This window comes from Manis pentadactyla, chromosome 12 (genome assembly GCF_030020395.1).
Source record: "Manis pentadactyla isolate mManPen7 chromosome 12, mManPen7.hap1, whole genome shotgun sequence".
Lineage (NCBI taxonomy): Eukaryota > Metazoa > Chordata > Mammalia > Pholidota > Manidae > Manis > Manis pentadactyla.
In genome coordinates, this window is record NC_080030.1 from 14,815,372 (window position 1) to 14,841,344 (window position 25,973).

The window sequence follows — 25,973 nt, forward strand, 5'->3', positions numbered from 1 at the left end:
TGGGCCCCAGCTGTTCGTGCTGAGGGAGGCCCCAGTCCTCCATCTTGAGCTGATACCCTCTTGAAGGCCTGTCAGGCTTATCCCTCAGGGGGCATTTGCCCAATACTTCGAGGTTTGACAAGGGCAGCCTGCTATTATCTCAAACCGTCCAAAGGGACAGGGCCCTGTCATAGCTCAGGCATGGCAGACAAGCATGTCCCCTGATCATTCATCACGGCCCTTCTGCCATCCCGTCAGTCAGTGAGAAGCCACGGCTGCTCTGGGCCTGATCCTACACAATCCCTCCTTGGGAGGGATGGAAGCTGGTTTGGTGGCAGAAGGGAAAAACACACGGTGGATCTGTGAAGAGGTCTGCTGTCTGTCCCACTGGCCAACTATTGTATGGTCATTCAACAAACACTGATCGTGCTGGGCCCCCAGGGGATTTAGTGACAAGCAAAGCAGGCAGAACTCCCCATTGCTGTGCTGTTTCCTGTCCAGGGGCAGAGGCAGGCTTTGAGGTCCCAATGGCCACTGTAATCAGGGCTTGAAAGAAGACTGGAGACACATCATAATGGTGCTGACTGGAGCCCAGTGGCCTGGGTTTGAATCCCGGCCCCACCACTTACAGGTTGTCTTCACCTGTCAAAGGCAGATGAGAATAAATCAGTTAAGTTTTTTGTACCACACTTGACCATTCTAATTACTCATACGTGCAGAACGAACCCACTCAAGCCTCCAAGCATCCTTGTGGGGTAGATACAGTTATGTCTATTTGACAGATGATGAAACAGGCACAGAGAGGTCAACAACCCATGCAGGTCACACAGCCAGTCAGTGTTGGTGGCCAGACCAGGACGTAAATCCAGGCAGCCTGAGCCGCAGGATTGCTCCTTTTAACCAGTTGGCTCTACTCTACCATCTGAGTAGGAATAAGTCATTTCTATTGTAAAGATGTTGTCTGGAGACATGTTGGTGACATCACAGGGACCCTTTTTTGGGAGGCCCGTGGGAGAGATTCTCGCCTGTTCTCAGTACCAAAAATAGTTAAGTTTTCTCCTGAGCATCTGGCCTGCCTTTGTTTCAGGACACTGGGAACTGCATAAATGACCAGCTTTCCCTTTCTGAGTTGGCTGCTAAGGAGCTTGGAGCCAAATTTATGGCCTACCCACATGCTGGTGTTCGGGTTTTTAAGGGATGAATTTTTCTTAGCCTCCTTTCTGGCTCTATGTTCCTACTTTTCTTTTCTTCCTTTTTTCTCCCTTGCAAAACACACACACACACACACACACAAAAAAAAAAAAAAAAAAAAAAAAAACTTTAAAGGGACTGAAAAAATAACTTAGAAAATAAAACCAGTTTGAAGATGGTGATAAATATCCCCACTAATCCCCAGTTTTTTGTGGCTGCATGGTATTCTCATCTGAGGATGCACCTTAGGGTTTGAAATCAGTCCCCTCTGTTGTCAAACAGCTGGAGGGGGAAAAAAATTCCAGTTGCCCAAATGTAAACAGCACTTTAATGAGCCTCCATGCAGTGATTATGTGCTTGTCCACACCGTTTGCCTGGGCCAAATTCCTGGACTCAGGATTGGCCTGGGTTCACTGCCAATGCAGAAATCCTACGGCTTTGGCTCTGGTTTGGCAGACCGCTCTCCAGAAACTTCTAATTCCTACCTTCCTGTTTAAGTGAAGCTATTGTTTGGTATGTTACATATCCTTGTAAACCACTCTGGAGTCCTCTCTGGAACAACGCAGGATACGAATAAATATATAAGCCCCAAGCCACTTCTGCTTCCTGATTAAATTATCCGGCCACAAATGCAATGATATCCTTGTCTTATTAAGAGGCAGCCGCAAGCTCTTTTCCTGTTGGCTGTGTCCCCACTAGCCAGCGCTGGATGGATGGCTGCCCCTGGGGTCTTTCAACAGTCCCTCTACACCCCCTGCCCCGGAAGAACTAGGAATCGGCTTTGAGCCAAGGTGTAGGTGGTGAAGCTTTAGGCTCAGGTGGTATCTTGGGTTAACAGTAAGAATAACTTTTCCTGTGGCTTGTACTCAATCCCGGACCTCTTCACGGAGACTGCTGCTTAACTGGGGCGGCATCCTTGGTGAAAGTATTTGAAAAAAGTTCCAGCCAGAAAAGACAACTTGTGAAACATCTACTTGAGCACATAGCTTACCCATTTGGAGTCCATTTAACAGGAATATTAAACTCGGAACCAGCAGTTCAGCCAAGACAGCAGTTGGCTCCCCCCGTGCATTAGCCACATTTGAAGTGAGTCAGACCACCCGATTGGAGATTTCTGCACCTGGAAAGTTCCTGAGCTGTCACACCTGCTCTTAGACGCATTTCCTTTAGGACAGGTTGTTCTCTATCCCAAGGGCTGTGACCTCCAAGAGGTGGCGACTTTGGCTGCAAGCTAAACCCAGTCTAGGAAAGCCGACATTTAGATTCTCAAACAGTGAGCCTTCCAGGATATTCAGTGGTTCCTGGGGACATGAAGTTGACTGCATATGTGAACTTGAACCCGCTGGGTGAAACTCAGGATCTCTGCTGTGCTGAGGTTTGGCAGCCAAACCCCAGACATTTAATTACGTGGCTGCAGAGAACACTTCATTGAGGTGCATCCAATGCAGACAATTATTTTAGGAAAGCCGTGGGGGCCTCCCCTCCTTGCCACTTAAATCTTTCCTCTCCTTTACAATTCAATATTTCATACGCGGAGAGAAAATGACTTGTTTGCTTCAAAGGAAACACTAGGAAATGTAGGAAAGGGATGCTAATTATGTTGGATAGGGCTGCTTTGTCTCCGCACAAATAAGAATCTTCGGGGGGTTCTGTTCCAAATTGCTTGGGGATCAGAGCCAGGGGAGCTCGGATGGGGATGCTTGGGCTCACGTTTATGGCTTTTGCGTGTGTGTTTTTTTAAATAGGATTTGCCTTGAAAGGAGACAAAGCTAGTTCCGTGTTCTCCCAGAACCAAGTGTGGCGGAGGGGGGTGTTCCTTGGCTCCTTAGTTGCCCTTCTCGTCTTAGGCTGAGCTCCTCCGGAGTCAGAGCTACAGGGCCAGTGTTGAGTGCTTGTGTTCACTTGGATCATGCCCGCGGGCCAGGAAGGTCCGGCGGGTGCTCGACCCCTTCCTCCAAGCTGGAGGTGTGGACTTGTAAAGGGGGGGTTCCTCCAACTCCGGAAGGATGTACGCAAGGCGCAAAGAATGACTGATAACAATGGTTTCAGATGGTGTTTATGAATGATTTATTTTTCTTTTAAATGAATGGAGGAATCAAGCTCATCTGTATAATTATATCACTCGCTCACATTCCAATAAGCTTAAAAATAAAAAGGCTTTACTGAGTGGGAGAAGCAAAGGTGGGCCAGGAACTGGAGTCTCTGGGGTTGCTCGTCACTTGCAGCCTGTCTTATCTCTGCTATAGCTGTGGGAACGGCCTCTGCGGGGCGATCAGTTCATGGCTGTGCCAATGAACAGTTATTGTGGGGGTCTGTTTCTCTGTAAAACACTTGGGGCTTTATCAGAATTTCTTCTGGGCCTGTAGGAGTACCTCCTGGATCGGGCCAGAATCTACTTCACAGCTCCACAGCCACCACCCTTCATCATTGCCTGGCACCCCACGGTCTGTTCCCTCCGCAGCCACGAGAGGGCGCCTGTGAACAGCCCTGTCGGCTCCCTGCCCTCATCCCCACATTCCCCCTTGCTTACTCTGCTCCAGCCAAGCCAGCCTCCTCCATGTTTCCCAAACCAGGCACTGTCCTGCCTCAGGGCCTTTGCACTTGCTGTTCTTGCTGCCTGGAGCATCCTTCCCTACATATCCTCAAGCTCCTCCCCCATCTCCTTCCTTCCTCTTGACTAAAATGATGGCTTCTCATGGAGGCCTTCCCAGGTCTCTCAAATTGCAACCCCTAGCCACCCACCATCCCCAGCATTTCTTCAGGCATGACTTCTCTCTCAGGATCTTCTCTCATCACCCTTGAAGTGCTTGGTATTTACTTATTTGCTTATTTCTGCTTCTCTTTAATGTAAGCTCTTAGAAGAGCTTTTGTGTTTGTGGCTTTTGCTTACTGCAGTGGCTTCAGTATCCAGAATACAGCCTGACACACAGTAGGAGCTGAGCAAATACTGGTTGCAGAAATTGAGCCCGTCATGCCCTGATACAAAAAGACGGGATTTGTTTCTGACTCCAGTATGTTCTGGGGAAGTTTAAGGGGGCCTGATCTGGGCAACCAGTGTGTTCTGTCCAGTATTTAATGCTTTTTGACTGCTTTTTCTCAAATCTCTCCAGATACTGATTTCAGTTTGTGGCACCAAAAGTGGTCCTCCTCTTTCTCCTTCCGGCTCAGCCTCAAGTTTAGTTTAAATGTCTGTTCCCTGGGGCACCTCCTCAGGGACCCACCAGCCTGGGAAAGACCTCCCGTTACTCCTTGCCGTTTCTTTAGAGCCTTCATGGAAGCATAGAGGTGTAGAAGTATCAGTGGGCTTCTCAGTTTAATGTCTGTCTCCACATCCATGGGGCAGCAACCAGATACGTTTTTGCCTTCCCACTTCCAAGCTCCTACCCCAGGCCCTATGCCTGGCATAGAATAGGCACTCATTAGATATTTTCTGTAAGTCTGGAAAATGATGGTTCTCTGAAATTCCCTGGTGCACAGTGGCTTTCAAAGGCTCTGATAAGTCCTGCGTCAGATAGACTTGTTCCACCCAGCAATATGCAGACTTACTTGACCACCGAGCACCCCTTTTCCAGCATGCCTGGTAAGACTGCTGGTGTTCCAAGAAACATGGCTTGGGGAACACAGCCATGAACGATCTCTGAATTATCCGAGGGTTATAAACTGACTGGAAGTTTAATTTATAAGTGTGAAAGGGATGCCTTCTATTCAAGGGCTTGGAGGTCTCTGTGAGGATTCTGTCACCCTTTGCTCACTGCCTTCCTTGCCTGGGCTTCCCAGGAGCAGGGGGCTGGGAGAGAGGAACAGCCACAGTAGGGGTGCACTCAGTGGCCCCCGGGGTATGTCCAAGGCCCCTGTGCGCTGGGAAAGCAGAGAGGGAGGCCCAGCTTTGGGGGTCAGGGCTGCTGGCACTTTGGAGGCACTTCTCTGTGTATGAACATGTGAGAATGAATTTCTATTTTGTGAAAGGACTTGAATTCCACAATCCCTTGCCGGGTTCCTTAACCCCTCAGTGCTTTGGTTGGTGGTGTTTGGAAAATGGGAATCCTAGAGAAGAAAGTGAAATCTCCTGCCTTAGGCACTCTGCACGTGGTCTGGCACATTCCAGGGGCCCAGCAAAAAGCACCCGTCATTTCCTGCGTCCCCTTTTCTCTCCTGGCGGGGGTGGGACGAATCCCCCATTGGGTTCCTGCTCTCTGACCCATGACGTCCCTGCAGACCCTTTTCCAAAGCCCAGAGGAAGGCTGGCAGCTGTACACCTCGGCCCAGGCCCCGGACGGGAAATGCATCTGCACGGCAGTGATCCCTGCTCAGAGCACCTGCTCCCGCGATGGCCGGAGCCGGGAGCTGCGGCAGCTGCTGGAGAAGGTGAGAACCATCCAGGTTCCCCAGCGTGGCTGTGAAAATCTCCCAGCTCCCGCCTGCCCTCTGACCCCATCCAGGTCAGCCAGGGCTAGACCTGCCGCGCAGATTACTCAGAGCCGGTGGATAACCCGGCTCCCCTCCAGGTGGATATTTTAGGGTCGTTCCGTGCTCCTTTGGAGAAGCTGCGCTGTGCGTGGGGGAACAGAGAGGAAGAAGGAGCCTGGTGGCAGCGTCAGTCTCAGTGTGTGAGCCGTGTCCCCCGCCCCCCCATGCGCTTCCCACTCAGCCCTTCAGTCGGCCAGGCTTACCCGCCTGGGGTTTTGTGTCCCTTGGGGAGAGGTCTCACGCTCCATCCCGACACATACAAACATTCCTTCCCCTTCTGATCATGGCTGATATAAAATGGCCCCCATTCAGTATATCCCCCAGGACGCTTTGGTGCCCTTTCTGGGCTGACTGCTGTGCCTTGCCACTGCCCAGCTGAACGGCCCATTAGCTAGCTCTGATGTCGGTGTTGAAAAAGACCAGCTACCTCCCACCGTTACCTTATGAGGAAGAAGCAAAGAACCAAAGAAAGAGACCCTTCCTGGCACCAGGGGCTGCCGCCCATTAACGCTGTAAGATCGTGCCCTCCCGCTGGACCAGAGCTCCTTTCCTCAACAGTTGGAACATCTATGGGGTGTCTCCTGATTGTTGTCAATGGATATAAAAGTGTTCTGTGGTGTCCAGGGTGGGTAGCAGGTCTGTTAGGCTTCTGAGAACTTCCAAATGTCATGTGAACAGTGGTTCAGGAAAGTCTGTCCTTGTCAGTAAGCATCTGGTGCTGTCTCTAAGTTCACCTTAGCTGGGTAGAGCCCACGGGGTGGAGGTGGGATCTAGGGGGCCCTCAGTCTGGGTTAGGAAAGGCCAGGGCGAGGGAATTCAGTTCACTTATGTAGCCAGAAAGTATTTATTAAACTTCTAGTTTGGGCCAGTACTGGCCAGTTTGGACAAGCTAGACACCGGATCTTCCTCTGAGGATCCCACCTGCAGGAGGCTGATGAATAAGAACATTCCAGGCAGTAGTTATAGCTGGGAAGAAAATAACCATGTAAGGGGAGAGAGGTGGTCAGGGACGGCACTCTGAGGAGGTGACGCTGGAGTTGCGACCTCAGGGATGAGAAGGAGCCAGCCTTGGGAAGACGACGGGAACAGCGTCCTAGCTAGAGGGATCGGCGTGTGCAAAGACCCCACGGTGGCGGGGAGGGGAGCTGGTAGTGTGACGGGAGGGAGGCAGGTGAGGGGGGCAGGACCAGCCCACAGGTTCTGCAACGGAGGGTGATCTGGCTTCCCTGTGAAAAGCTCCCTTTGGCAGCTACGCAGAGGACTGACTGCGGGGGGCAGGGATGGAAGCAGGAGAGCAGGGGGGGTGGAGAGAGGGGAGAGCTGAGGGGCTGTGGCTGCCCGACCAGGCAGGAGCCGCCAGATGGCCTGGGCTTGTAACGGGGAGGCCGCTGGAAAGATTCGGGCAGGAGAGGGGAGGTCAGGCGTCCCGCAAAGGCCTTGCCTGTGGCATGTTGGGGGCAGGCCTGGGTAAGAGCCTGGCCCTCCCTAACGTCCCTGGTTCCTAGGTCCAGAACGTCTCGCAGTCCATGGAGGTCCTTGAATTGCGGACGTACCGTGACCTTCAGTATGTGCGCAGCATGGAGACCCTCATGCGCAGCCTGGACACACGACTCCGGGCAGCCGATGGGTCCCTCTCGGCCAAGAGCTTCCAGGTGGGTGCCTGTGGGGTTCAGGTCAGTGGTCAAGGGGCCCATAAGTTCTGAGAGTGGGGTCACGTCAGGGTTGGCTGGGATCTAGGGTCCGAGATGGGCCAAATGTCGGGCCAGGTGGGCATCAAAGGGGAGGGCTGAAGTTGTGGGTCAAAAAGTGGGGTCAGATCTGGGTCAGAGGTCGGGCAGGGATCAGCAAGGGTTCCGTGATGGCGGACAGGAGCTGAAGGACAGGTTGACGGAGCTGTTGCCTCTGAGCTCGGTCCTGGAGCAGTATAAGGCAGACACACGGACCATCGTGCGCCTGCGGGAAGAGGTGAGGAATCTCTCCAGCAGCCTGGTCGCCATTCAGGAGGAGATGGGCGCCTTCGGGTACGAGGACCTGCAGCAGCGGGTGCTGGCCCTGGAGGCCCGGCTCCATGCCTGCGCCCAGAAGCTCGGTATGCCTTCACCCTAGACTTTGACCTCTGACCTCCACGCCCAACCCCAATCCCACTGTGTGCCCAGAAGCCGGACGTGGTTTTGACCCCCAACTTCCGAACTTGGACCCATTACTCAGAAACTGGAAAATACTCTGATCCTTGACCTCCAATCCCTAACCCCAGCCTAAGTCCATCTTGGGACCAGATTTCTGGACCCTCTCTTGCCCCTTGTCCCAGCGCTTCCCGGTTTGACCACACGCCCTCATCCTTGCCCTGCCTCCCTTGGGCCTTTCCCATCTGCCACCCTCAGCCCCCTTGTTCCTGCTTCCCAGGCTGCGGAAAGCTGACCGGCGTCAGTAATCCTATCACTATTCGGGCCATGGGGTCCCGCTTTGGCTCCTGGATGACCGACACGATGGCCCCCAGTGCGGATAGCCGGGTGAGTGACCATGCTCACCCCAGGGGTCAGAGGCTGGGGAGAAATAGTCTGTGGCTGCCCAGAGATGCCCAGCGACTCCACACCAATGATTGTCTTGTAGCTTTAAGTGTCCCAGGATCTTTAGGGCCCTTGGACCCCCCCTTGCCTGCCTAGTGACCACCAGGTGACCAAGGACCTTCCAGCCCCATGAATCCCCCAGTCTGTTGACCTTTGAACTTCCAGTGGCCCCCATCGTCAAGATTGCCATCGCCTCTGACCCCCAGCAGCCATCCACTAGCTGTCCAGTGACTGTCCTAGTGACTGATGGGGTCACTGGGTGTCATAGATCAGAGGTGACAAATCGCCACTGCCCCACCAGAATCACTGGCCTCCCTGGGAACGTGGTGGTTCAACCAAGAGGTTGAGAGCTTGAGTATGGGAATCAGACTTGGATTTGTGTCCTGCTTCCATCAATTCTTAACTAGGGGACCTTGAGTGGGTTCCTTAATGTTTCTGAGCCTCAATTTCCTTATCTACAGAATGGTGGTGATAATGTTGGCATTAAAGTTTTTAAGGCGCTTGGCCCATAACCAGCTTGAGCAAGGGCACGCACAATGCTAGTTAATATGGTGGCAGTGATATTGACGGCGGTGATGGATGACAGCCTGGTCACCTTGTGGTTACAGGGATTACCCATGGGCGGTGAATCCAGGTGACCTCTTACCATGAAGGCTGTCCAGTGACCACGCGCTAACCATCCAATAGCCAATGACCGGTGAATTCCTGGGTCCAGTGGGCTGCCAGGCACTGAGATTTCCCCTGATCCTTAGGGATCAAGCAAGACCACTGAGTCTGTTTGAAGACCAGTGGCACTCCTGACCAAATGATCCCAGTCACTGGGACTGTGATTGGTCATGAATGGCCACCGGATGTCCCATGACTGAGGCATGATCACTTAGGGACCGTGGTTGATCGCTGAGTGGTTGCTGGGGGTGGCCCCCCATGACCTGCGGCTGTTTCGCAGGTCTGGTACATGGATGGCTACTACAAGGGCCGGCGGGTCCTGGAGTTTCGCAGTCTGGGAGACTTCATCAAGGGCCAGAACTTTATCCAGCACCTGCTGCCCCAGCCGTGGGCGGGCACGGGCCACGTGGTGTACAACGGCTCGCTGTTCTACAACAAGTACCAGAGCAACGTGGCGGTCAAGTACCACTTCCGTTCGCGCTCCGTGCTGGTCCAGAGGAGCCTGCCCGGTGCCGGCTACAACAACACCTTCCCGTACTCCTGGGGCGGCTTCTCCGACATGGACTTCATGGTGGATGAGAGCGGGCTCTGGGCCGTGTACACCACCAACCAGAACGCGGGCAACATCGTGGTCAGCCGGCTGGACCCGCACACCCTCGAGGTCGTGCGGTCCTGGGACACCGGCTACCCCAAGCGCAGCGCCGGCGAGGCCTTCATGATCTGCGGTGTGCTCTACGTGACCAACTCCCACCTGGCCGGGGCCAAGGTCTACTTCGCCTACTTCACCAACACGTCCAGTTACGAGTACACGGACGTGCCCTTCCACAACCAATATTCCCACATCTCCATGCTGGATTACAACCCCCGCGAGCGGGCGCTCTACACCTGGAACAATGGCCACCAGGTGCTCTACAACGTCACCCTCTTCCACGTCATCAGCACCGCTGGGGACCCCTAGGGCGGCCCGGCCTACCGCCCGCCTCCTCCATCTGTCCTCTCTGTTGCTCTCTTGCCCCTCCGGCACTTTCTTTCTCTCCCGACCTTTCCACCGCGCTTCCCTTCCCTGCCTCTGTGCATTCCGTCTCTTCTCCTTTGTTGATTCCTGCATTCGGAGGCGCACTGTCTGCCTTTTTACGGAAGTCCCTCTGTCTCTCTACAGCTCTGACTTTCCGGTTCTGTCTGCCCGCCGTCTCTCTCTTTAATCTCTGTCCCCACCCTCTGCTTCCCGCCCTCTCCCCGCCCGGCCTCCCCTCCCAGGAGTTGAGTGCATGGATTGGTTTCTTGTTTTATTTACACTTTTTCTTTCCGCGTTGCCGGAATAAATGGGACCTTTGACATTTGATGCTTCAGTTGCTCTCCGTGTCTCGCCCCCGCCCCGGAGGAGGCATGGTGGAGGGTGAGTCTGGGTGTGGAGATCCATCGGGCCACAGGCTTTGTGAACCAGGGGGCAGGTGAGCCGGGCCTGGGGAGTGGGGCGCGGCTGGGGCACGTGGCAGGGCGAGCCCTGCAGAAGGACAAGGCACTGAGACCCAATCCGAACTTGTTTTGTTTGGAAACATTTCTTCGTTTAAAAGCAGTTTGATCTGAACTGAGAATTCTCTTTTATCAAAATGTTGAAAATCAGCCATCAATGAATATTCTTCGTGGCTGTTTTTTTTTCACTCAGTGACCACTCCCAGTGCCTAGAGGAGCTGTCTGGCAACTTTTAAAATGGCTTTTTAACAATTTGGCTGCTTTGAAGAATGTGGGTATGAGAAGACACAGTAGAATCTTTCCTTTTTTCCCCCCTTTGCTTTGTAATTTCAGTCTTTTTAAAGCAGTTGCACCTGTTCTGAGTTCACTAATCACACACACACAAAAACAGCCTGAAGGTGTGCTGGGTGCCTTCTGTGAAACACACCGACCCCCCATGCCTGGAGCCAATTTACCTGGAAGGAGGGGGATGCGCAAAGCTAGGAAATACCAGGGGCGTGCGAGGGAAATACCAGGAGGTGCGAGGCGGTGGGGAGAGATTGAAGATGTGAGCAGAGGTCAAACCGTCAGAACCCCAGGCAATACGGCCAAGGGGGTGGTGGCTGGGGTTCACAGAAGGGCAAGAACAAGATGGGGGCTTTATGTCTGCCACATCCATGGTGGCCTGGGTGAGGCACTCGGCAAGGGGCGTGCAGTCACCTCTGGGGTCAGTGGTAGGGAACAAGGACCGTGCTGGACTCCCACGTGTTTCCCCAGCGCGTGGCCTCACGGCCCCCACCGAATCCGGAGCGGGAACATTATGCAAAGAGCCGCACCCTGCTCCCCATCTCCCCATGTCTAATTAATGGCCTCCCTGATTGAATCATCTCCGCTCTGTGCTGGCATCTCCGGGAACTCGGGACACCGGGGCCATATTGAGAACGAAACCAATGAATAATAAATGTGGCTGCCTAATGCACTCATTTAAAACCAATTTTTAAAGAAATCTTCAAGAAAAGCAATTAATTTTCATTTAAATTAACAAGTTTGACATAGGAAGAGAATTGATTCCTGGATAAGCACCTTGAGAGGCACTTTATACCTGCTTAAGAAAAGAAACCTGGACCTCCCCCCCTCCAAGTATGTATTTATTTGGAGGCAAATCTCCAAGGTGAATGTGGCAGTGGTGGGTGGGGAGTTCAAGGTCTCTGATTCTGAATTCTCACAAACGTTGGAAATTGGGGTTGCTGAATCTCGGTCCAGAATACACACAAGACCTGGAGACCCACGTGGAAAGTGGGGCTGGGTATGGGTGGACATGTCACTTCTTGTGTGCCAGTCCTCAGATGCCCATAGGCACTTTGCAGTGGAACCACCCCTTCTCCCTCCTCTCACACACAGACAGGCCCAGTGCCAGTACTTTTGTCTGTGGCTTTTGTTCCCACCTAGAATGGGCAGGAATCTACCTTCCAAAACCAGGCCAGGATCACGGGTCACCGTGTATCTCAGGCTGCCCGCTGCTCACTGACTTGCTCTCTCCTGGCCATGTCCCTGGCTACACTGGGTTAGCTGGTGGCAGTGTGTGCATTACTGAGGGGAGGTGACCGGTGCCAGACCAGAGGGGTGTGGAGGGATCTGCCTTGTCTTGAAGGCCTGGATTCTTGGCTCCTCTGCAGCCAGGAGTGGGTGGCTGGGAATGTGGAGCAGGTGAGGGAAGCCATAGCTACTTGATCGTTAATCAGCTGACGCTGAGTGGGCTCTGGGGGCATTTTTATCTAACAGCAATGTTCTTGCATGTCTGGGTTTTGGCTGCTGCATGACTAGATAAAGGGGGAGGTCCACAAAAGCAGGTGGTCACGTCCAGACGGTGGGCAGACATCTAGGGACTAGAGTCACACGGGCACAGGCACGCTTGGACACAGACACACACACACACACAGATGGGAGTCCCACGAAGACCATTTCTCTGTCAGGCCCTGCACAGGAAAAGGCACACGCCTCCCTGGCAGCATCCCAGGGGCCTGAGTGGACCCCTGGCCCCTCCTCTGCCGGCCTGTTTGCCTTGGACTAGAACTCCTCAGACTCCCATGCTCCCCAAGCAACCATTTCTGATTCTTCCCAGAGGCTCCATTGGGCCAGGAGGGGGATGATCTTCCCAAGCCCCTGGAACCATTAGTGCAAACAGCAGGGCTGTGGCCTGCCTTGGGCCCCCCAGGCAGCGGCAGGAGTCTGCAGGGCGAGGCAGCTGAGCAGGTGGCTGGCCCTAGCCCCCCAGGCTGAGAGGAAAGCCATTAAACCTTCCTAATGACAAACACTCCAGCAGGCGGCAGGCAGAGTGATTACTCCAGAAACTGGCCAGATGGGGACCAGCCCAGGTGACTGAGACTCAGGCCTTTATTAGACTCAACGCCCCTGGGGAGACTCCCTTGGGGTCAGGCAGGGCTTGATTTTGCTCAGGTCCCCAAGCTCTGCTTTCGTCCTCACCATCTGGGCTGGTCCCCGTTAAGGAAGGGGTGCAGGGTGGGCAAACCTGCCTCTAACAGACCCACAGGTCCCGGACTGAACTTTTGAGCCCCCAGCCCTGGCCCTGGCCCAGGGGCAGCTGTGAAGAAGGGACAGAGCAGGTGGGCTGCATCCCCAGCCACCCACCCTGGCAGGTGCCTCCCTGCATCTGCCAGAGATCCCCTCTACACCACAGCAGCCCCCCCACCAGGCTAGCCCCGTTGCCATGGTAACAGCATCTGCAGGGGCGGCAGGACCCAGGCACAACCTGCCAGAAGGGCTTGTGACAGGGAAGCGGGTGTCTGGGTGCTGTGTGATTCAGTCTGGCTAGAGTGTGTGTGTGTGTGTGTGTGTGCGTGTGTGCTGGGCCGGTGGAGGTGGGTGGGGGCACGCAGGGAGCACCAGGCAGAGGGGCTTTAATCCGGCTCTCCGCAGATCCACCCCGTAAGAGTCCCAGCACCACCCTGACCGCTGAATCCAGAGCTGTGGGGTCAGGACAGGGCTCTTGAATCTAGAACATTCTTGAACCCCCAAGTGTGGGGAGAGCTGGTGCTGAAAGGTGCCCCACTTCCCTGGGAGTTTGGCTGCTGGTGAGAATTCCTGCTAGTATGTCCCAGGCCCAGGATGAGCAGAGGCTTCTCTGGGAGGAGGCAGCCTGGACTCCGGGGCACCAGGGATGGTGGGAGATGGTGGCTCCCCGACCTCGGCAGGGAGGAAATGAGACCCAGGACAGCAGAGCAGGGGTTCCAAGTTTAATTGAGGGTGCAGAGCTTCTGCATGGCTGCTCAGAGAGGCCCGAGGCAGCCTGGGCCCTTCGCGGAGCATTTGCGTTTTGCAAACTGAATAGAGGAACCTGGCATAACCAGAAACTTAAGGCCCTCCTGCCCCCGTCCTGCACCTGGGGGGACATGGGGCGGCTCAGCAACTAGGCCTTCTCTTTGTGATGGGTCACCCCTGCCCCCAGGTCTGGGAGCCCTGGGGGCCCCCCAATCCCACTGCCCTTCTGAACTCAATTCTGAAAGGGGAGGGGAGGCTGGCAGGGATGACCCCAGCCGGGGTGGACGGGGAGCCCCCAGTGGTGAAGAGCCCCCCCTCCCAGCCATTTTGGGGACAATAAATACTGTGTGACATTAGCAGGGAGGGTTGCCCACTGTGCCTGGCCGCCAGTGCCTCACTCCGTGCGCAGGATGATGTGGATGCCAGAATCCGTGAAGACCGGCCCGCTCATCTCCCCTGTCCGCAGCGCAAAGGAGGCGTCTTCAAAGGGCTTCTGCATCTGGCCTGGAGAAGCCGTGAGGGGTGGTGTCCAGGGATCAGGACCCGGCGCAGGCCAGGGCCAGGCAGATGGAGCTCCCACCCGCGCGGAGCCTCGGGCTCACTCAGCCCCATCTGCTATGCAGTTTATGGCCCCGTTCCAGTGCCCCAGCCAGGGTGGCAGAGCCATTAAGGCCTTGGGAAGCCGGAGGACAGCGTGAGGGATGGCAGGCGGACGTGGTTGGCGATGAACTGTCTTGCCAGCCTAACTGCACTCCTGCCCCCGTCAGTCCTGCCTGCCTCCTGGGGCACAGGCAGGGGCTGAGAGCCCCTTGCTGGCTCCCCCACACCCCTCACCCCTTCCTGGGTTCTTCTCTGATGTTCCACAGGCCCCGGACAGAGGAGGGAGGAGTGAGAGGGGGAGGCGGCAGCCTGGTCCCAGCCTCCCTTTCCACTGCCCCTGCCCCATATGTCTAAACTCTGGGCTGCTGGTCTGAGCCCCTGCCCCCACCCAAGGGCAGGGTGGGGACAGGGACTGTAGAGGACATGCTCTGGGGCTGTCTTGATACCCCAACAAGAGGAGAGGTGAATGGCTGCAGACTGATCCCCATGGAAGGACAGGGGAAGGCTCTGCACCCAGAGGGAGGGCTGTGCTGCCACCTGGTGGACCCAGAGGCCTGCGCGGCAGGGAACTCCCCGAACTCCACCTGTGCGGCCAGGGGTCCCCCCCCAACCCGGCGCCGAGGTGCCCATTCCCCACGCACCTCTGCTGAAGGCACCCAGGTCTCCCCTGGCCTTGGCTGAGCTGCAGTCGCTGAACTGTGAGGCCAGAGATTCAAAATCCTCCTCTCCCGACTTTATCTTCTGGATGTAGCCTGTGGACACAGGACATGGGCATGTAGGGAGAGAGACCTTTAGGACAGGTGGTGGGCAGGTGAGGGCAGCACGTCACTCCAGACGGTCCCTGAACCCGTCCCACCACATGGGTGACACCGTGAGCACAGCCTGCCCTCTGCCCACCCCAAATGCACAGGGAGACCTCCAGGCTCCTGTCGGGAGGAAAGCAGGAAGGGGGCAGACACTGAAGAGGTGGCTGGGACCCAGGAACCCCAGAGCCCCTGGGACAGGGCTGGAGAGTCCTCTAGAGGCTTCTAGGAGAAAGGCAGGAGGCCAGGGTGCGTGCCCAGCTCTTCCACAGGAGCCGGCAGAGGACTCAGCTGTGCCATCGTTCCGGGCAGGAGGTGGGCCTGGCTGCTCACTGGGGTGGCCCTCGGAAGGATGTGTGCCATTGCCGTGGACCATAACCCCGGCGCAGCTGCTGGCTCTCCTCTCAGCTGCCCCGGCATGTTGTGTGGGCAGCGCACCAGGTTCGCTCTGTGCAGCCCACACTGTCCCCACTGGGCACGGACTCTCCCTGGAGGGAAGGAGCGTGGGGCTGATGGAGGGAAGGGCAAGGATGACTGAGGAACAGGGCCCCCAGCGGAGGGGCACCAGTGGGTGGTGTTGGACCTGTGTGGCACATTGGGGGGGTAGGGGGGACCGAGGGAGGGCGGTGTGTATTGGGGGTGAGGAGCCACCAGCCCCCATGCTGAGTCAAGAGAGCATCCTTTCCTCTCCTAAATGCACCCATTCTGCTCCGACCAGCTGCCCTGGCAAATGATGGGCATCCCTGCCAACGTCCTCCCTATGCCCATGGGTGCAGCCGCTAGGTGGGCTCATGGGACCTCTGGCCCCAGGATGCAAGGACAGCCTGTTGTCCTGAGTGGCCCCGTGTGGCTTTCTTGACAACTGCTCTCCTGGGGGCTTTCACCCTGAGGGGCCTGGGACCCCACCCCTGTGGCTTAGCAACCTGGACGTGAGGGTCACCCTGTTACACCTACAGGTGACACCACCGTGACACCTCCACCTCTTGCTCCTCTCTTCCTAAAGGAGGCTGTGACATGCCTGCTTGGTACCTGTACATGCCAGGGACACTGATTAATCTACCTGAGGTGCTGAGGCCCAGACACTCTGTCTGCCTGACATCAGGCCAATGCAGACTTCACTCACTGGGCTCACTGGCCTCAGATGGGATCCTGCCTGACCTTGTTGCTACAGTCTACCTGCCTGGGACATGGCATGACCATGACAGCGTGCCCATCACCTGGCCTCACTGCATGTCACGGCAGCGACCACACTGTCCTGGTGTCCGATCCGCTTGCCTGCTTCCATGCTGAGTCCTTCCCTCTGCCTCCTTCGTGTCCCTGTCACTCTTGTCTTGCCCTGACCACCCTGTACCTCTGGGCCTGAACTGTTAGTCATTTGCCAGCTGGCCACATAGCATACTGCCCAGCATGGAAAGAGACCCTGACAATGATCTGTCACTTATGTCACCATCGTCCCTTCCGTGGGGGCTGTGCACCCCAGGGACGAGGCTGCCCCTACTTCTCTCTGACTGGCCCACCTCTTGCCTTCCTTGCCTGCACTTCTCAGTCTGGTCTGGTCATCACGGCAATGACCTGTCCAGTCAGGCTCACTGACGTCACACTTCTGCCTGTAATGCCTTGGGGTGGTGCAGACAGTCCCTGGAGCTGCTAGAGGGTCCTCTGGTTCCAGACACATACATCCCTATCAGTAGGATTCTCCTCTGCTCCCTGGACTTTGGTTATCAGCCTGCCTTGCCCCTGTGGCATGACACTCTGCCTCCTCTTCTTTCTGAACCTCTGCACGCCGCTGCTGGGGATCCTGATCACACAGTGCCCCCTGGTGTACCTACCTGCCTCCAGGAAACACACCTGTCCACGCATGCCCAGCCTGTACAAGCGCCTCCAGGCGCTGGGGCCGTGGGTGCGGCCACAGGGATCCCTGAGACCTGACAGCCTGGCCAAGGGGCGTGCACGCACCAGCCTAAAAGTGGAACCAAAGCCAAGTTTTCACACCCCACGGCCCCCAGCACCCACTTCTTCCCTGACCAGCCAGCTCTCTGACCATCCAGCATTTGGCTTGGATGGGAGCTTAAAGTGATTAAAAAAAAAAACATACTTCCTTCCTGAGCTTCCCTTTCTACACGCCGACCTTTGGGGTCTGGCCACAATCCAAGATACAAGGGAACCAACCTCAGGCCCCTATGCGTCTCCTCGGCCTTACACCCGCTGCCCCCACAGTGTCCCTGTCCCCCGGCCACCTGAGGCCTTTGTTAATGGTCCCTTCCTCCCCGAAGCTCTGCTGTCCTCCAGGATGACTCGGGAGCCCTCCCCCCGAGCCGGCTGCGTGAGGTGCCCCCGGTGGGCCCTGCACGGTGCATGCGTCTGTCTGATTTGTGTCTGTTGCCTACCTCATACCAGGAGGACAGAGGTGGGTCCACCTTGCTCATTGCTGTGCCCCCAAACCCCGGCTCTGGGCACATAACAGGTGCTCACTGATGTTGAAGAATTCATGAATAAAGGAGACAGAAACGGGCCACAGGGAAGGAGGGACAGGGAGCCACCGCCAGGCTCTTTAGGCAGAAATGCTGCAATCTCATGCCTGTTCTCTGTGACCCTTGGGATGGGGAGAGAAAGGAAGTGTATGCCAGGCACCCTCTCCTGCCCAGCCTCCTCCCAACAACGCCCCAGCCTTGCCTGACCACACCTACACCCTGCCCAGGACAGCACCCCTGTGGCGGGGCTCCGGTGCAGAGCTAGGAAGACATGGGGTGGGCTCTCCAGGAGTCCCTGTCTGAAGCAGGGACCTTCTCCCTGCTTTGGGGAGCTCAGGGGCCCCTGACACTGGCATCTGGTTCTACTGGCAGATCATAGGCCAGCCTTCTCACAGTGTATCCTGAGGCCAGGGGTGGACTCTGGACCCAACTTCTGGGTTCATATCCCAGCTCTACTGACCCTGAGCTCCGGGTTCTGGTGGGCAACTGCCTCTTGGGGCCTCATTCAGCTGACCTGCAAAATAGGCCTGGAAACTGCTGCCAGGAGTTAAGAAGGTGCTCTGGAGCAGTGCCTGGCGCAGAGCAAGCCCTTGACAGTTACCAGTTGTCTGTCCACATTGCATAGACTGCTTATGTCCCCCCAGAATTCGTACACTGAAGCCCTGACCCCCAATGTAGCTGTATTTGGAGACGGACTTTAAAATAAATAATGCAGGTTAAATGAGGTCATGAGGATGGGGCCCTGATCCGTCAGATCCTTGTAAGAGGAGACACCAGGGAGTTCCAACTCTCTCCCAAACCAAGGAAAGGCCATGTTAGCACACAGAGGAAAGGCAGCTATCTACAAGCCAGGAAAAGCACCCCCAACCCCCGAACTGGATTGGCAGAACTTTCATCTCAGACTTCCAGAAATGCAAGAAATCAATGTCTGCTATCTAAGCCACCCAATCTATAGTGGTCTGATGTAGCAGTCCGTGCTGATACACCGTAATTATTGAAGGGAACAAACGGGGCGGTCTCTGATTCTAAAATGGAAGGGGCCTGGACAGGGAGAAGGGGAAAGGTCTGTGGTCTGAGAAGACCTGAGATCCCAGGAGGGGCCCAAAGACCAGAGACCCAGCCTGAAGCCAGCTGTCTGAAGGGAGCCAGTGACCTTGGCTGGGGACACTGGGGCAAAGGCATTCAATGACCCGCAAACCCTGGGCACGGGTGTGTGTGTGTTGGGGGGAGCTGCTGCTCATCACAAGGCATCCCTGGGACCCTCTGGCGCTGGGGATGTGGGGGTGGAGGGGTGGGGAGCAGTTAAGGGAGGGCTTCTCCACGGCCTGGCCTCCAGAGACGAGAACATCGGCAATGACAGGCAGCCGGTCCTCGGATGCCCGACGGGCCCTGGCCACAGCCCAGTAGCTGCAGAGGAGCGGAAGCCAGGAAAAGAAGCCTCAGTAGCAAACACAGGAGCACTGGTTCCCACTGTGGGCAGCCTGTCCCCTTGGGGCAAGGTGAGCAGGGCTCTCCTCTTTCCCACCCTTCTGGGTCTGAAAACCTCAGAACAGGGACCACTTGAGCTGGGAGGCCCCAACAGGTCATCCCCACTCACTTCTTCCTCTTTCCTTGAGGCAGCCAGATGCCCTCATCACTTACGGCAGGGCCCAGGCACCCTGCAAACTCCTCGCCTGGCTCCTGGCCCTTCTCAGCCTGGCCAGAACCTGCCCTTGAGGGTCTCATCCCGCCTCAGTCCCCTGCACAGCCTTCCCCAGCCGAGCCTCAGGCCTTTCTTTCTGTTGTTTCCTCTGCCAGGAATCCTCCCTGATTCTTACTGGTTCTTCAAACTGCTGTGCAGCCAACGTGGGCCCACGAGAGAGACCCAGTCCCTGCCCTCACAGAGCTGAGGTGAGCTCTTTCATCTGCTTTCAAGATTCTGTGCAAGACCTTGGCTCCTGTCCACATGCTCTGAGGCATGAGGCTAATCGTGCCAGGCACTCACTGTAAGGGACTATAGGTAATACCCTAGAGGCCCAGTACTGGACCACGAGATGTGACAGTAAAACACCAGCCAATACTGACACATACGCTCTTTGCCAAGCCTATGCTAACAACCATCAAAGATCACAATAACCACTAACAATTATGGGACATTTACTAGATGCCAGGTGCTGTTATTCACGACTGACAGCACCAGGTCAGGAGTCCCCAGAACTATCCCGAGGTGGGTCCTACTATCCTGATACTAAATTTACAAGTGAAAAGGCTGAGGCTGGGCACTGTTAAGTAGCTTGCTCAAGGTCACAGAGCCAGGATCTGGCGCAGGCGGATGGGGCCTCAGGCTGTTCTGGTGGTGGTGGGGGTTGGGAGGACCGCAGTCTGGCGTGGGAGCGGCCCAGGAGTCTGGTGGGAGATGCTGAGTGGCCAGTGGAAGCACACGTGGTGTCTAGACCACTGTCTAACAGAACTTCCTGCAAGCACAGAGCTGTCTTCTATCTGTGCTGTCCGAGATGGCAGCCGCTAGCCACTCGTGCCTGAATCCTGATGTTTTATCAGCACATGGCCACACCCACATATTTTCTCAAGCTGCTATCAGTTACAAAGCAGAGCTCAGGCACTGTGTGGCCCTCAAAACCTGAAAGATTTACCATCTAGCCTTTTAAGAAAAATACCTGCCTAGTGACCACTGTTTTAGATGTGGAGGAAATAGAGCAAAGAACAGCCTCCTCCCTGGAAGAGAATTTATCCCCCAACTCTGCCGAAGCTCCCTCTCCAGTATCCCTCCTGACCCGCCCACGTATGTGCCCCAGGACCCTGCCTGAAGACAGTACTTTCAACAATACCTTCCACTGAGTGAGGGCCCACTGTGTATCCAACACTGTCTCATCTCACTGAACTTCCCTGACAAGCCTTGGAGGAAGGTATGTGATAGATGGTGTCGATTTTATGGAGGTGAGAACTGAGTCTCAAGGAAGTGACACAAGTCCCCCAAGGTGACCCAGCCTATGGGGCACAGCTGTTATCTGAAACCAGGTCTGCTAGCCCCTTAAGGTGGGTCCTCCTGCCCACCCTGGCTCACCCTCAAATGCCAGATAGGAAGAAACAGGAGGTGGCCGTGCGGCCAGGTTCATGTCACAGACAGGCACTTCGGGGTCAGGCAGCATCACACATAACAGCTGAGTGCGCTGGGTGGGGGGTCTGCTGTGATTTCTACAAGGCTGGCTTTGGCTCCTGGAGAGAGACACTCCCCACCCTGTCTCCAGCCCTGCTCACCATTGATCAGCTCCAGGGCCTCCTCCTTGGTCCGGGTGATCTTCTCCTGCCGCCAGGACGAGGGTCGCCGTGACTGGCTGTGCTTGACCAGCAGGTGTGAGCAGCGGACCCTGGGGGGCTCCCCCTGTCCATTTTTGCCGCCACTGCTGCTATTGCCACTTGGCCGCTCCCACTGGCTGGCATTGGTGATGTGATTGAAGTAGTACACCCGGCCTGGAGGAGGGGGAGGCGGATATTCAGCTGGGACCTGCTCAGAGGACACCGCCCTGAGGCCGGGATAAGGGACTGACCTATGAATGCCTTCAGTCTGCAAACCCACTGCGTCCACCACTGCCACAGATCCTTAGGGAACTAACATTCCAGATGGGGGCAGACAGGCACCAAACAGGGTAATAGGATAACTTCAGTCACTGATAACTTCAAGGAGGAAAATAACCCAGGGTGACTGCAGAGAGGAAGCTGGATGGTGGGGTGGGGGTGTGTGGGCAGGGAGTGGTCCAAAGCATATACTGAGCAGCCATAGCGCCTTTTCAAATCTGGCTCTGCCTCTTACTCCCCGTTTGAGCTACCTTCCCAGGCCTTAGTTTTCTCACTTGTAAAATGGAGTTGACAGTACCTGCTCGGGTGTAAGGACCCACTGAGTTCATATCTGTAAAGTGCTGAGGATAGATAGTGCCTAGCACACATCATGAGCGTCATAGCTATTATCTTCATTTTATAGATGACAAAACTGAGGCCCCACCTTCTGCATCTTTGGGGATGTTTCCTGAGTGTCAGCCCTGTTCCAGGTACACACGGGTGGAGGCAGGAACTGTAACGCAGGCTGTCAGTCACAAAAGCTCTTCTCTTAGCCCTGTGCTGAGTCTTAACTATGCTGCACAATTAGGGGCCAGATGTTATCCAGGGACTAAGGAGGGGGAAGGAGGGCTGCCAACAAGAAGCTCCATGATGTCATTTTGGGAACCCAGAGTTTGCCTGGATTACGTGGAGGACTGGCGTCCAGCACCATGAAGGGCTGAACGTCACCCTTATCAGAGCAGAAGCAGGCGGAAATGCAGGCAAGGGGGCCCAGAATTGGGCACAGCAGTGTTTTTGCTGCAGGTAACAGCCACAAGTCAGGGCTGGAGAGGCTGGGCAAGAGCTGAGCCACTGGCTGACGGTAAAACCTTGACAATGGGCTCTAGCTCTCTGAACCTGTTTTCTTATCTGAAAAGTGGGGTAAGGTGGGAGACCAAGGACATCAAACTTCTAGGGTTAATGTGGAGAAATGATGATGATGGATACACAGGGCTCACCAGAGCAGCTGGCATTCAACAACAGGAATTATTAGTGGGGCTGTGATTAGTATGGGGTATGGAGGCAGTGGAGTGAGATGCCCGGCCTGCTCGCCAGCAGCTGCAGTGACATGGGCAGGGGGCTCTGGAGTCACACGGACTGGATTCTCACCCAGCCCCTGCCCGCTGAAATCCATGACCTTGGGCGGTCCTTAAGCTTTCGGGCCTCATTTTCCTCGCCTGCAAAATGGGGGTAATAACTACTTACTTCCCTAGTGGTGGCTCTTCAGGGAGAGAACACACTTGACACAATGCTTGGCGCTGAGATAAACGTGCCTATGATTAACGCTACTGCGGATATGCCTTAAACCGGGCCCCCGAGCACAGGGGCGGTTCTCAGGCAGAGCATCACTCGGCGGATATCGCAGACTCAGCATTAGGTGTGCGCGGCAGGCATGTTAGGAAGAGAAGGTTGTGGATCGGAGGCCCCGCACCCCTGAGGCCGCGCCCTTAGCATGGGGTTGGGGTGTCCCCCGGACCCAGCAGGGTGCACAGACGTTTCCTCAACACGTCAGGTGCATCAAGCCACAAGGTGTCAGGCGGATCGGCAGGGCCAGGGCCACAGCCACGGCCACCACCCGGGGGTGTGCCGCTGGATCGCCGGCCCCTCCCCCCTCCCCCCGGGCGGCGCACTGGGCCTCTCCGGCCCCGCCCCTTGCCTCAGTTTCCTCGGGCTTCCCCGCTCCGCCCCTGAGGCTCGCAGCCCCCATGGGGCTGGCCGGGGCGGTCTCCTCGGGAGAACGCAGAGCCCAGACCTCCGGGAATCGGCCGGGGGCGCCACGCTCGAGGGGCGAGCTCGAGCCCTGCCTTCGCTGGCCCGCGCGGCCCCGCCCCAGCCCCGACCCTCGCTCACCTGAGCTGCGGCTCATGCGCTTCTCCCAGCCGGGCGGCAGCTTCTCTTCGTCCGCCATCTTCCCTCCTGCCGCAGCGCCCGCCTCGCGCCCGTAGCACCGCCGGAGCTAACTGTGCCCGCCCACCGCAGCCTCCGATTGGCTTGGCGCACCTCGCTCCGAGGCCCTTTGGTAACGCTCATTGGGTACCCTAACTGTCCCGATTGGCTTTCTGGCTTTCTATTGGGCAGGAGTGAGAGCGGGCGGACCCTCCACACGTTTTTCCTGCGCCCGCCCCCTGTCGGCCTCACCCGGGCCCCGCCCTTTCCTCTCCCGGGCCCCTGAATGGCGGGGAAGGGACCCAAGCCCGCCCCCCACAGCACCTTTTGGCAAGTTTCAAAAAAGTCCGACCCTCCTTTGCGTCCTTCGATGCAGAGCCCATCCGATTGGCTACGGCACCAGCCATTCGCATCTTGCTTCGCCGTTCCCTGAGGCCCGCAAGCTCCCCAGGCGGAAATGTCTGGCTGGTAAGGAGGTAACGGCAGCCGACAAGGTACCTGAGAGGGGCGGTGCGGCCTTTGCTGTTGCCATAGCAACGCAGTTGCCTTGGTGATGAGCAGCTAAGAACCCAGAAGTCTAAATTTGGCTCTTCCATCCTCCCTCTTCCCACCTGTTTCTTCCAGAAGTCCGAAGCTAACCCACCTTTTATGTTTTGCAACGCTAACCCTTTCCCTATGCCACCGACCCAAACAAACTCCATTTCCTTTGGAACCTATTTATTCCCTTTCAGTCTGCCTTCAGCCTCCGTCCTGGGCGACTGATGGGTGTTGGCCTTGCCACTCAGATGGGGGCACTGGAGGAGGCGCGGGTGGGAGGAGGATGAGCTCAGTTTGAATCGATTTAAAATTAAGTCTGCAGCACCTGTGGGGCTCTGAGGAGGTGTTTGGGGACCCAGGGCTGGAGATAGATATGGGAGGTAAAGACATCAGTCGGGAAGATTTCAGTGACGGTTCATCTATAACATGGGCCTTTATGTGATCGTTAAAAAGGGTGAAGAGCAGTGACATGAAAAACAGGGAACATGTCCACAAGCAATTAGTCAGGAGGTGGTAGAAGGTAAAGAGCACTCAGGAGCCAGACTGCTTGGGTTCAAAGTCTGGCTCTACCATTTGCTATGATCTTGAACAAATTACTTAGCCTCTGCGTTTCTGCCTCTCCATCTGCAAAGGAGGAGAAGAAATAATACATATCGCAAACACACCTTTGATGCAAAGATTAGATGAGCACTATAGGAAGCACTCAAAACAGTGTCTGGCCCATAGCAAGGATACCTATCTGTCAGGTGAAAAAAAAGCAATTCATAGTACAGCAGAGCAATTGTAGTATGTAAGTGTAACAAAACAAAACAAAGATATCAAAGCATTAAAAAAGCATAAAAAAGGCAAGCTGCGGAACAGTATGCATATTAGAGTATGTATAATTATCTCAATTGTATACAAACTAGATAATAACAAAATTTTCTGGGTTCATTCAAATACGTTAATGACTACCACTGGTGATGCAGGTAAAGGAAGAAATGAGGAACTTAACTTTTAACAGAACACTTGATTTTTTTCCAAGATTAGCATAATAGTAATCTTCTTAGAAAAAGATTATTTTAGATTTACTAAGGGGCTTAGTAAAATAGGGGCTGAGTTGCAATAGTAGTTGTGAGGTTTTTAAATATTCTCCACCCAGCCTTCCCTTATAGTATCACCTTACGGAATAGATCAGAGGTTCTCAAGGAGGAGTGATTTTGTTCCCCAGAGGACATTTGGTTGTTACAAATTGAAGGGGCAGGGGATTTAGTGGCATTTATTGGGTAGAGGCCAAGGATGCTGTTGAACATCTTACGATGCATGGCCTCCATAACAAATAATTATGCAGTCCCAAATGACAGCAGTGACAAACCTGAGAAGCCCTGCCCTAGAATTATCCAAAGAAGTAAACATTGATACACTATTAACTAGACTTAAACTTTCCTCCATTTCACCACTTTTTATGTTCCAAGAACCACAGTGTCATGACTCCTTAATCTCCTCCAATATGTGACAATCTCTAGGTCTTATCTTTCAATGACCTTTATACTTTTTAGTAGAATGGCCCTCATTCTGTTTTGTCATGATGGGGTTTGTCTGGTATTTTCTCATGATTAGATTGAGGTTATGCATTATCGGAAAGGCTCTCACAGAGACTATGTGCTTCCTCAGTGCACCATAACAGGTAATGGTGTTGCAATGTATTACTGATTGTACTAAGGTATCTATTGGTGCATGACAAATTACTGCACAACTTAGTGGGTTAACACTTATTATCTCAGTTCCTACAGGTCAGGAATCCAGGCACAGTTTAACTGGTGCCAGCCAGGGCAGCTGTGGTCTCATCTGATGGCTACTGTGGCAGGATCTGCTTCCAAACTCACTCATGTTGCTGGCAGGATTCAGTGGCTAAGGGGATGTGGACTGAGGACCACAGTTCTTCATGATTAGCTGGGGGCCTCTCCATATAGCAGCTGGCTTTCATCAATGAGCAAGGGAGAAAGCAAGAGAGAAAGTGAGACAGAGCCACAGTGTCTTTGCAACAACCTCTTAAGTGATATCCCATCACTTTGGCCATGTTCTATTTGTTAGAAGCTAGTCTAGTCTATGCTCAAGAAGGTATTACACAAGGGTGTGAATACCAGAACTTGGGGATCATTAGTGGCCATCTTCAGTCTGACTACCACGCTTGTGATATTAACTTTGATCACTTACTATTTTCCCCTTTGTAATGAATAAATACTTTGAAATTAATAAGGAATCACCTTGTTAAGCTGTCATGTAGTGAAAAAATTTCTTGGGTTTGTTTTAAAGCAGGTAAGGGGGAGACTGAGCTCTATGATTAGGAAGAGGGAGAGTATCAGGACAGCCACTTCTGGCATGGCAGGAGGAAGCAGAGTCCAGGGACAGGAGGGAAGCCAAGAGGGCTGGGCAGGGACCAAGGAGAGACTACCCTTGAGGGATCCAGGCCACCAGCATCCTATGCAGCTGGTGGGTCCACC

General features: G+C 55.0%; 2 protein-coding genes across 5 annotated transcripts in view; one reads left to right on the top strand and one right to left on the bottom strand.

The window, feature by feature from the left end:
• OLFM2 (olfactomedin 2) overlaps positions 1-10,212 on the top strand; it is a 44,847-nt gene extending 34,635 nt beyond the window's left edge. For 2 of the 3 annotated variants that reach the window (XM_036903642.2, XM_036903640.2), the window contains exons 2-6: positions 5,386-5,535; positions 7,143-7,289; positions 7,507-7,726; positions 8,041-8,147; positions 9,151-10,212. In XM_036903642.2, coding sequence (XP_036759537.2) covers positions 5,386-5,535; positions 7,143-7,289; positions 7,507-7,726; positions 8,041-8,147; positions 9,151-9,828 — 1,302 coding nt within the window. In that variant the 3' untranslated portion in view covers positions 9,829-10,212. Of the gene's footprint in view, positions 1-5,385; positions 5,536-5,961; positions 6,150-7,142; positions 7,290-7,506; positions 7,727-8,040; positions 8,148-9,150 lie in introns of those variants that run through there. The other variant, XM_057490098.1, reaches the window with a different exon arrangement.
• Positions 10,213-13,563: 3,351 nt separating this feature from the next.
• Positions 13,564-23,057, bottom strand: PIN1 (peptidylprolyl cis/trans isomerase, NIMA-interacting 1). 2 transcript variants are annotated; one of them, XM_036903650.1, is made up of 4 exons: positions 22,918-23,057; positions 20,731-20,943; positions 14,843-14,953; positions 13,564-14,105 (listed from the first exon to the last, which is right to left on the bottom strand). In XM_036903650.1, the coding sequence occupies exons 1-4, from the start codon at positions 22,973-22,975 to the stop codon at positions 13,996-13,998; spliced, it is 492 nt and encodes a 163-aa protein (XP_036759545.1). In that variant the 5' UTR covers positions 22,976-23,057; the 3' UTR covers positions 13,564-13,995. The 2 variants fall into 2 exon arrangements, with proteins under 2 accessions (XP_036759545.1, XP_036759551.1); XM_036903656.2 differs by lacking the exons at positions 13,564-14,105; positions 14,843-14,953 and adding an exon at positions 14,970-16,964.
• Between the last annotated feature and the right edge of the window lie 2,916 nt (positions 23,058-25,973).

What these genes read in the sequence shown, in the direction of transcription:
- PIN1 (XM_036903650.1), bottom strand. Translation starts at nt 22,975, where the DNA reads ATGGCGGACGAAGAGAAGCTGCCGCCCGGCTGGGAGAAGCGCATGAGC. An exon ending in GCGCATGAGCCGCAGCTCAG is followed by an intron (nt 20,944 to 22,917) that starts GTGAGCGAGGGT and finishes CCCCTCCTCCAG; the next exon opens with GCCGGGTGTACTACTTCAAT. An exon ending in GGCCCTGGAGCTGATCAATG is followed by an intron (nt 14,954 to 20,730) that starts GTGAGCAGGGCT and finishes CTGTGTCCACAG; the next exon opens with GCTACATCCAGAAGATAAAG.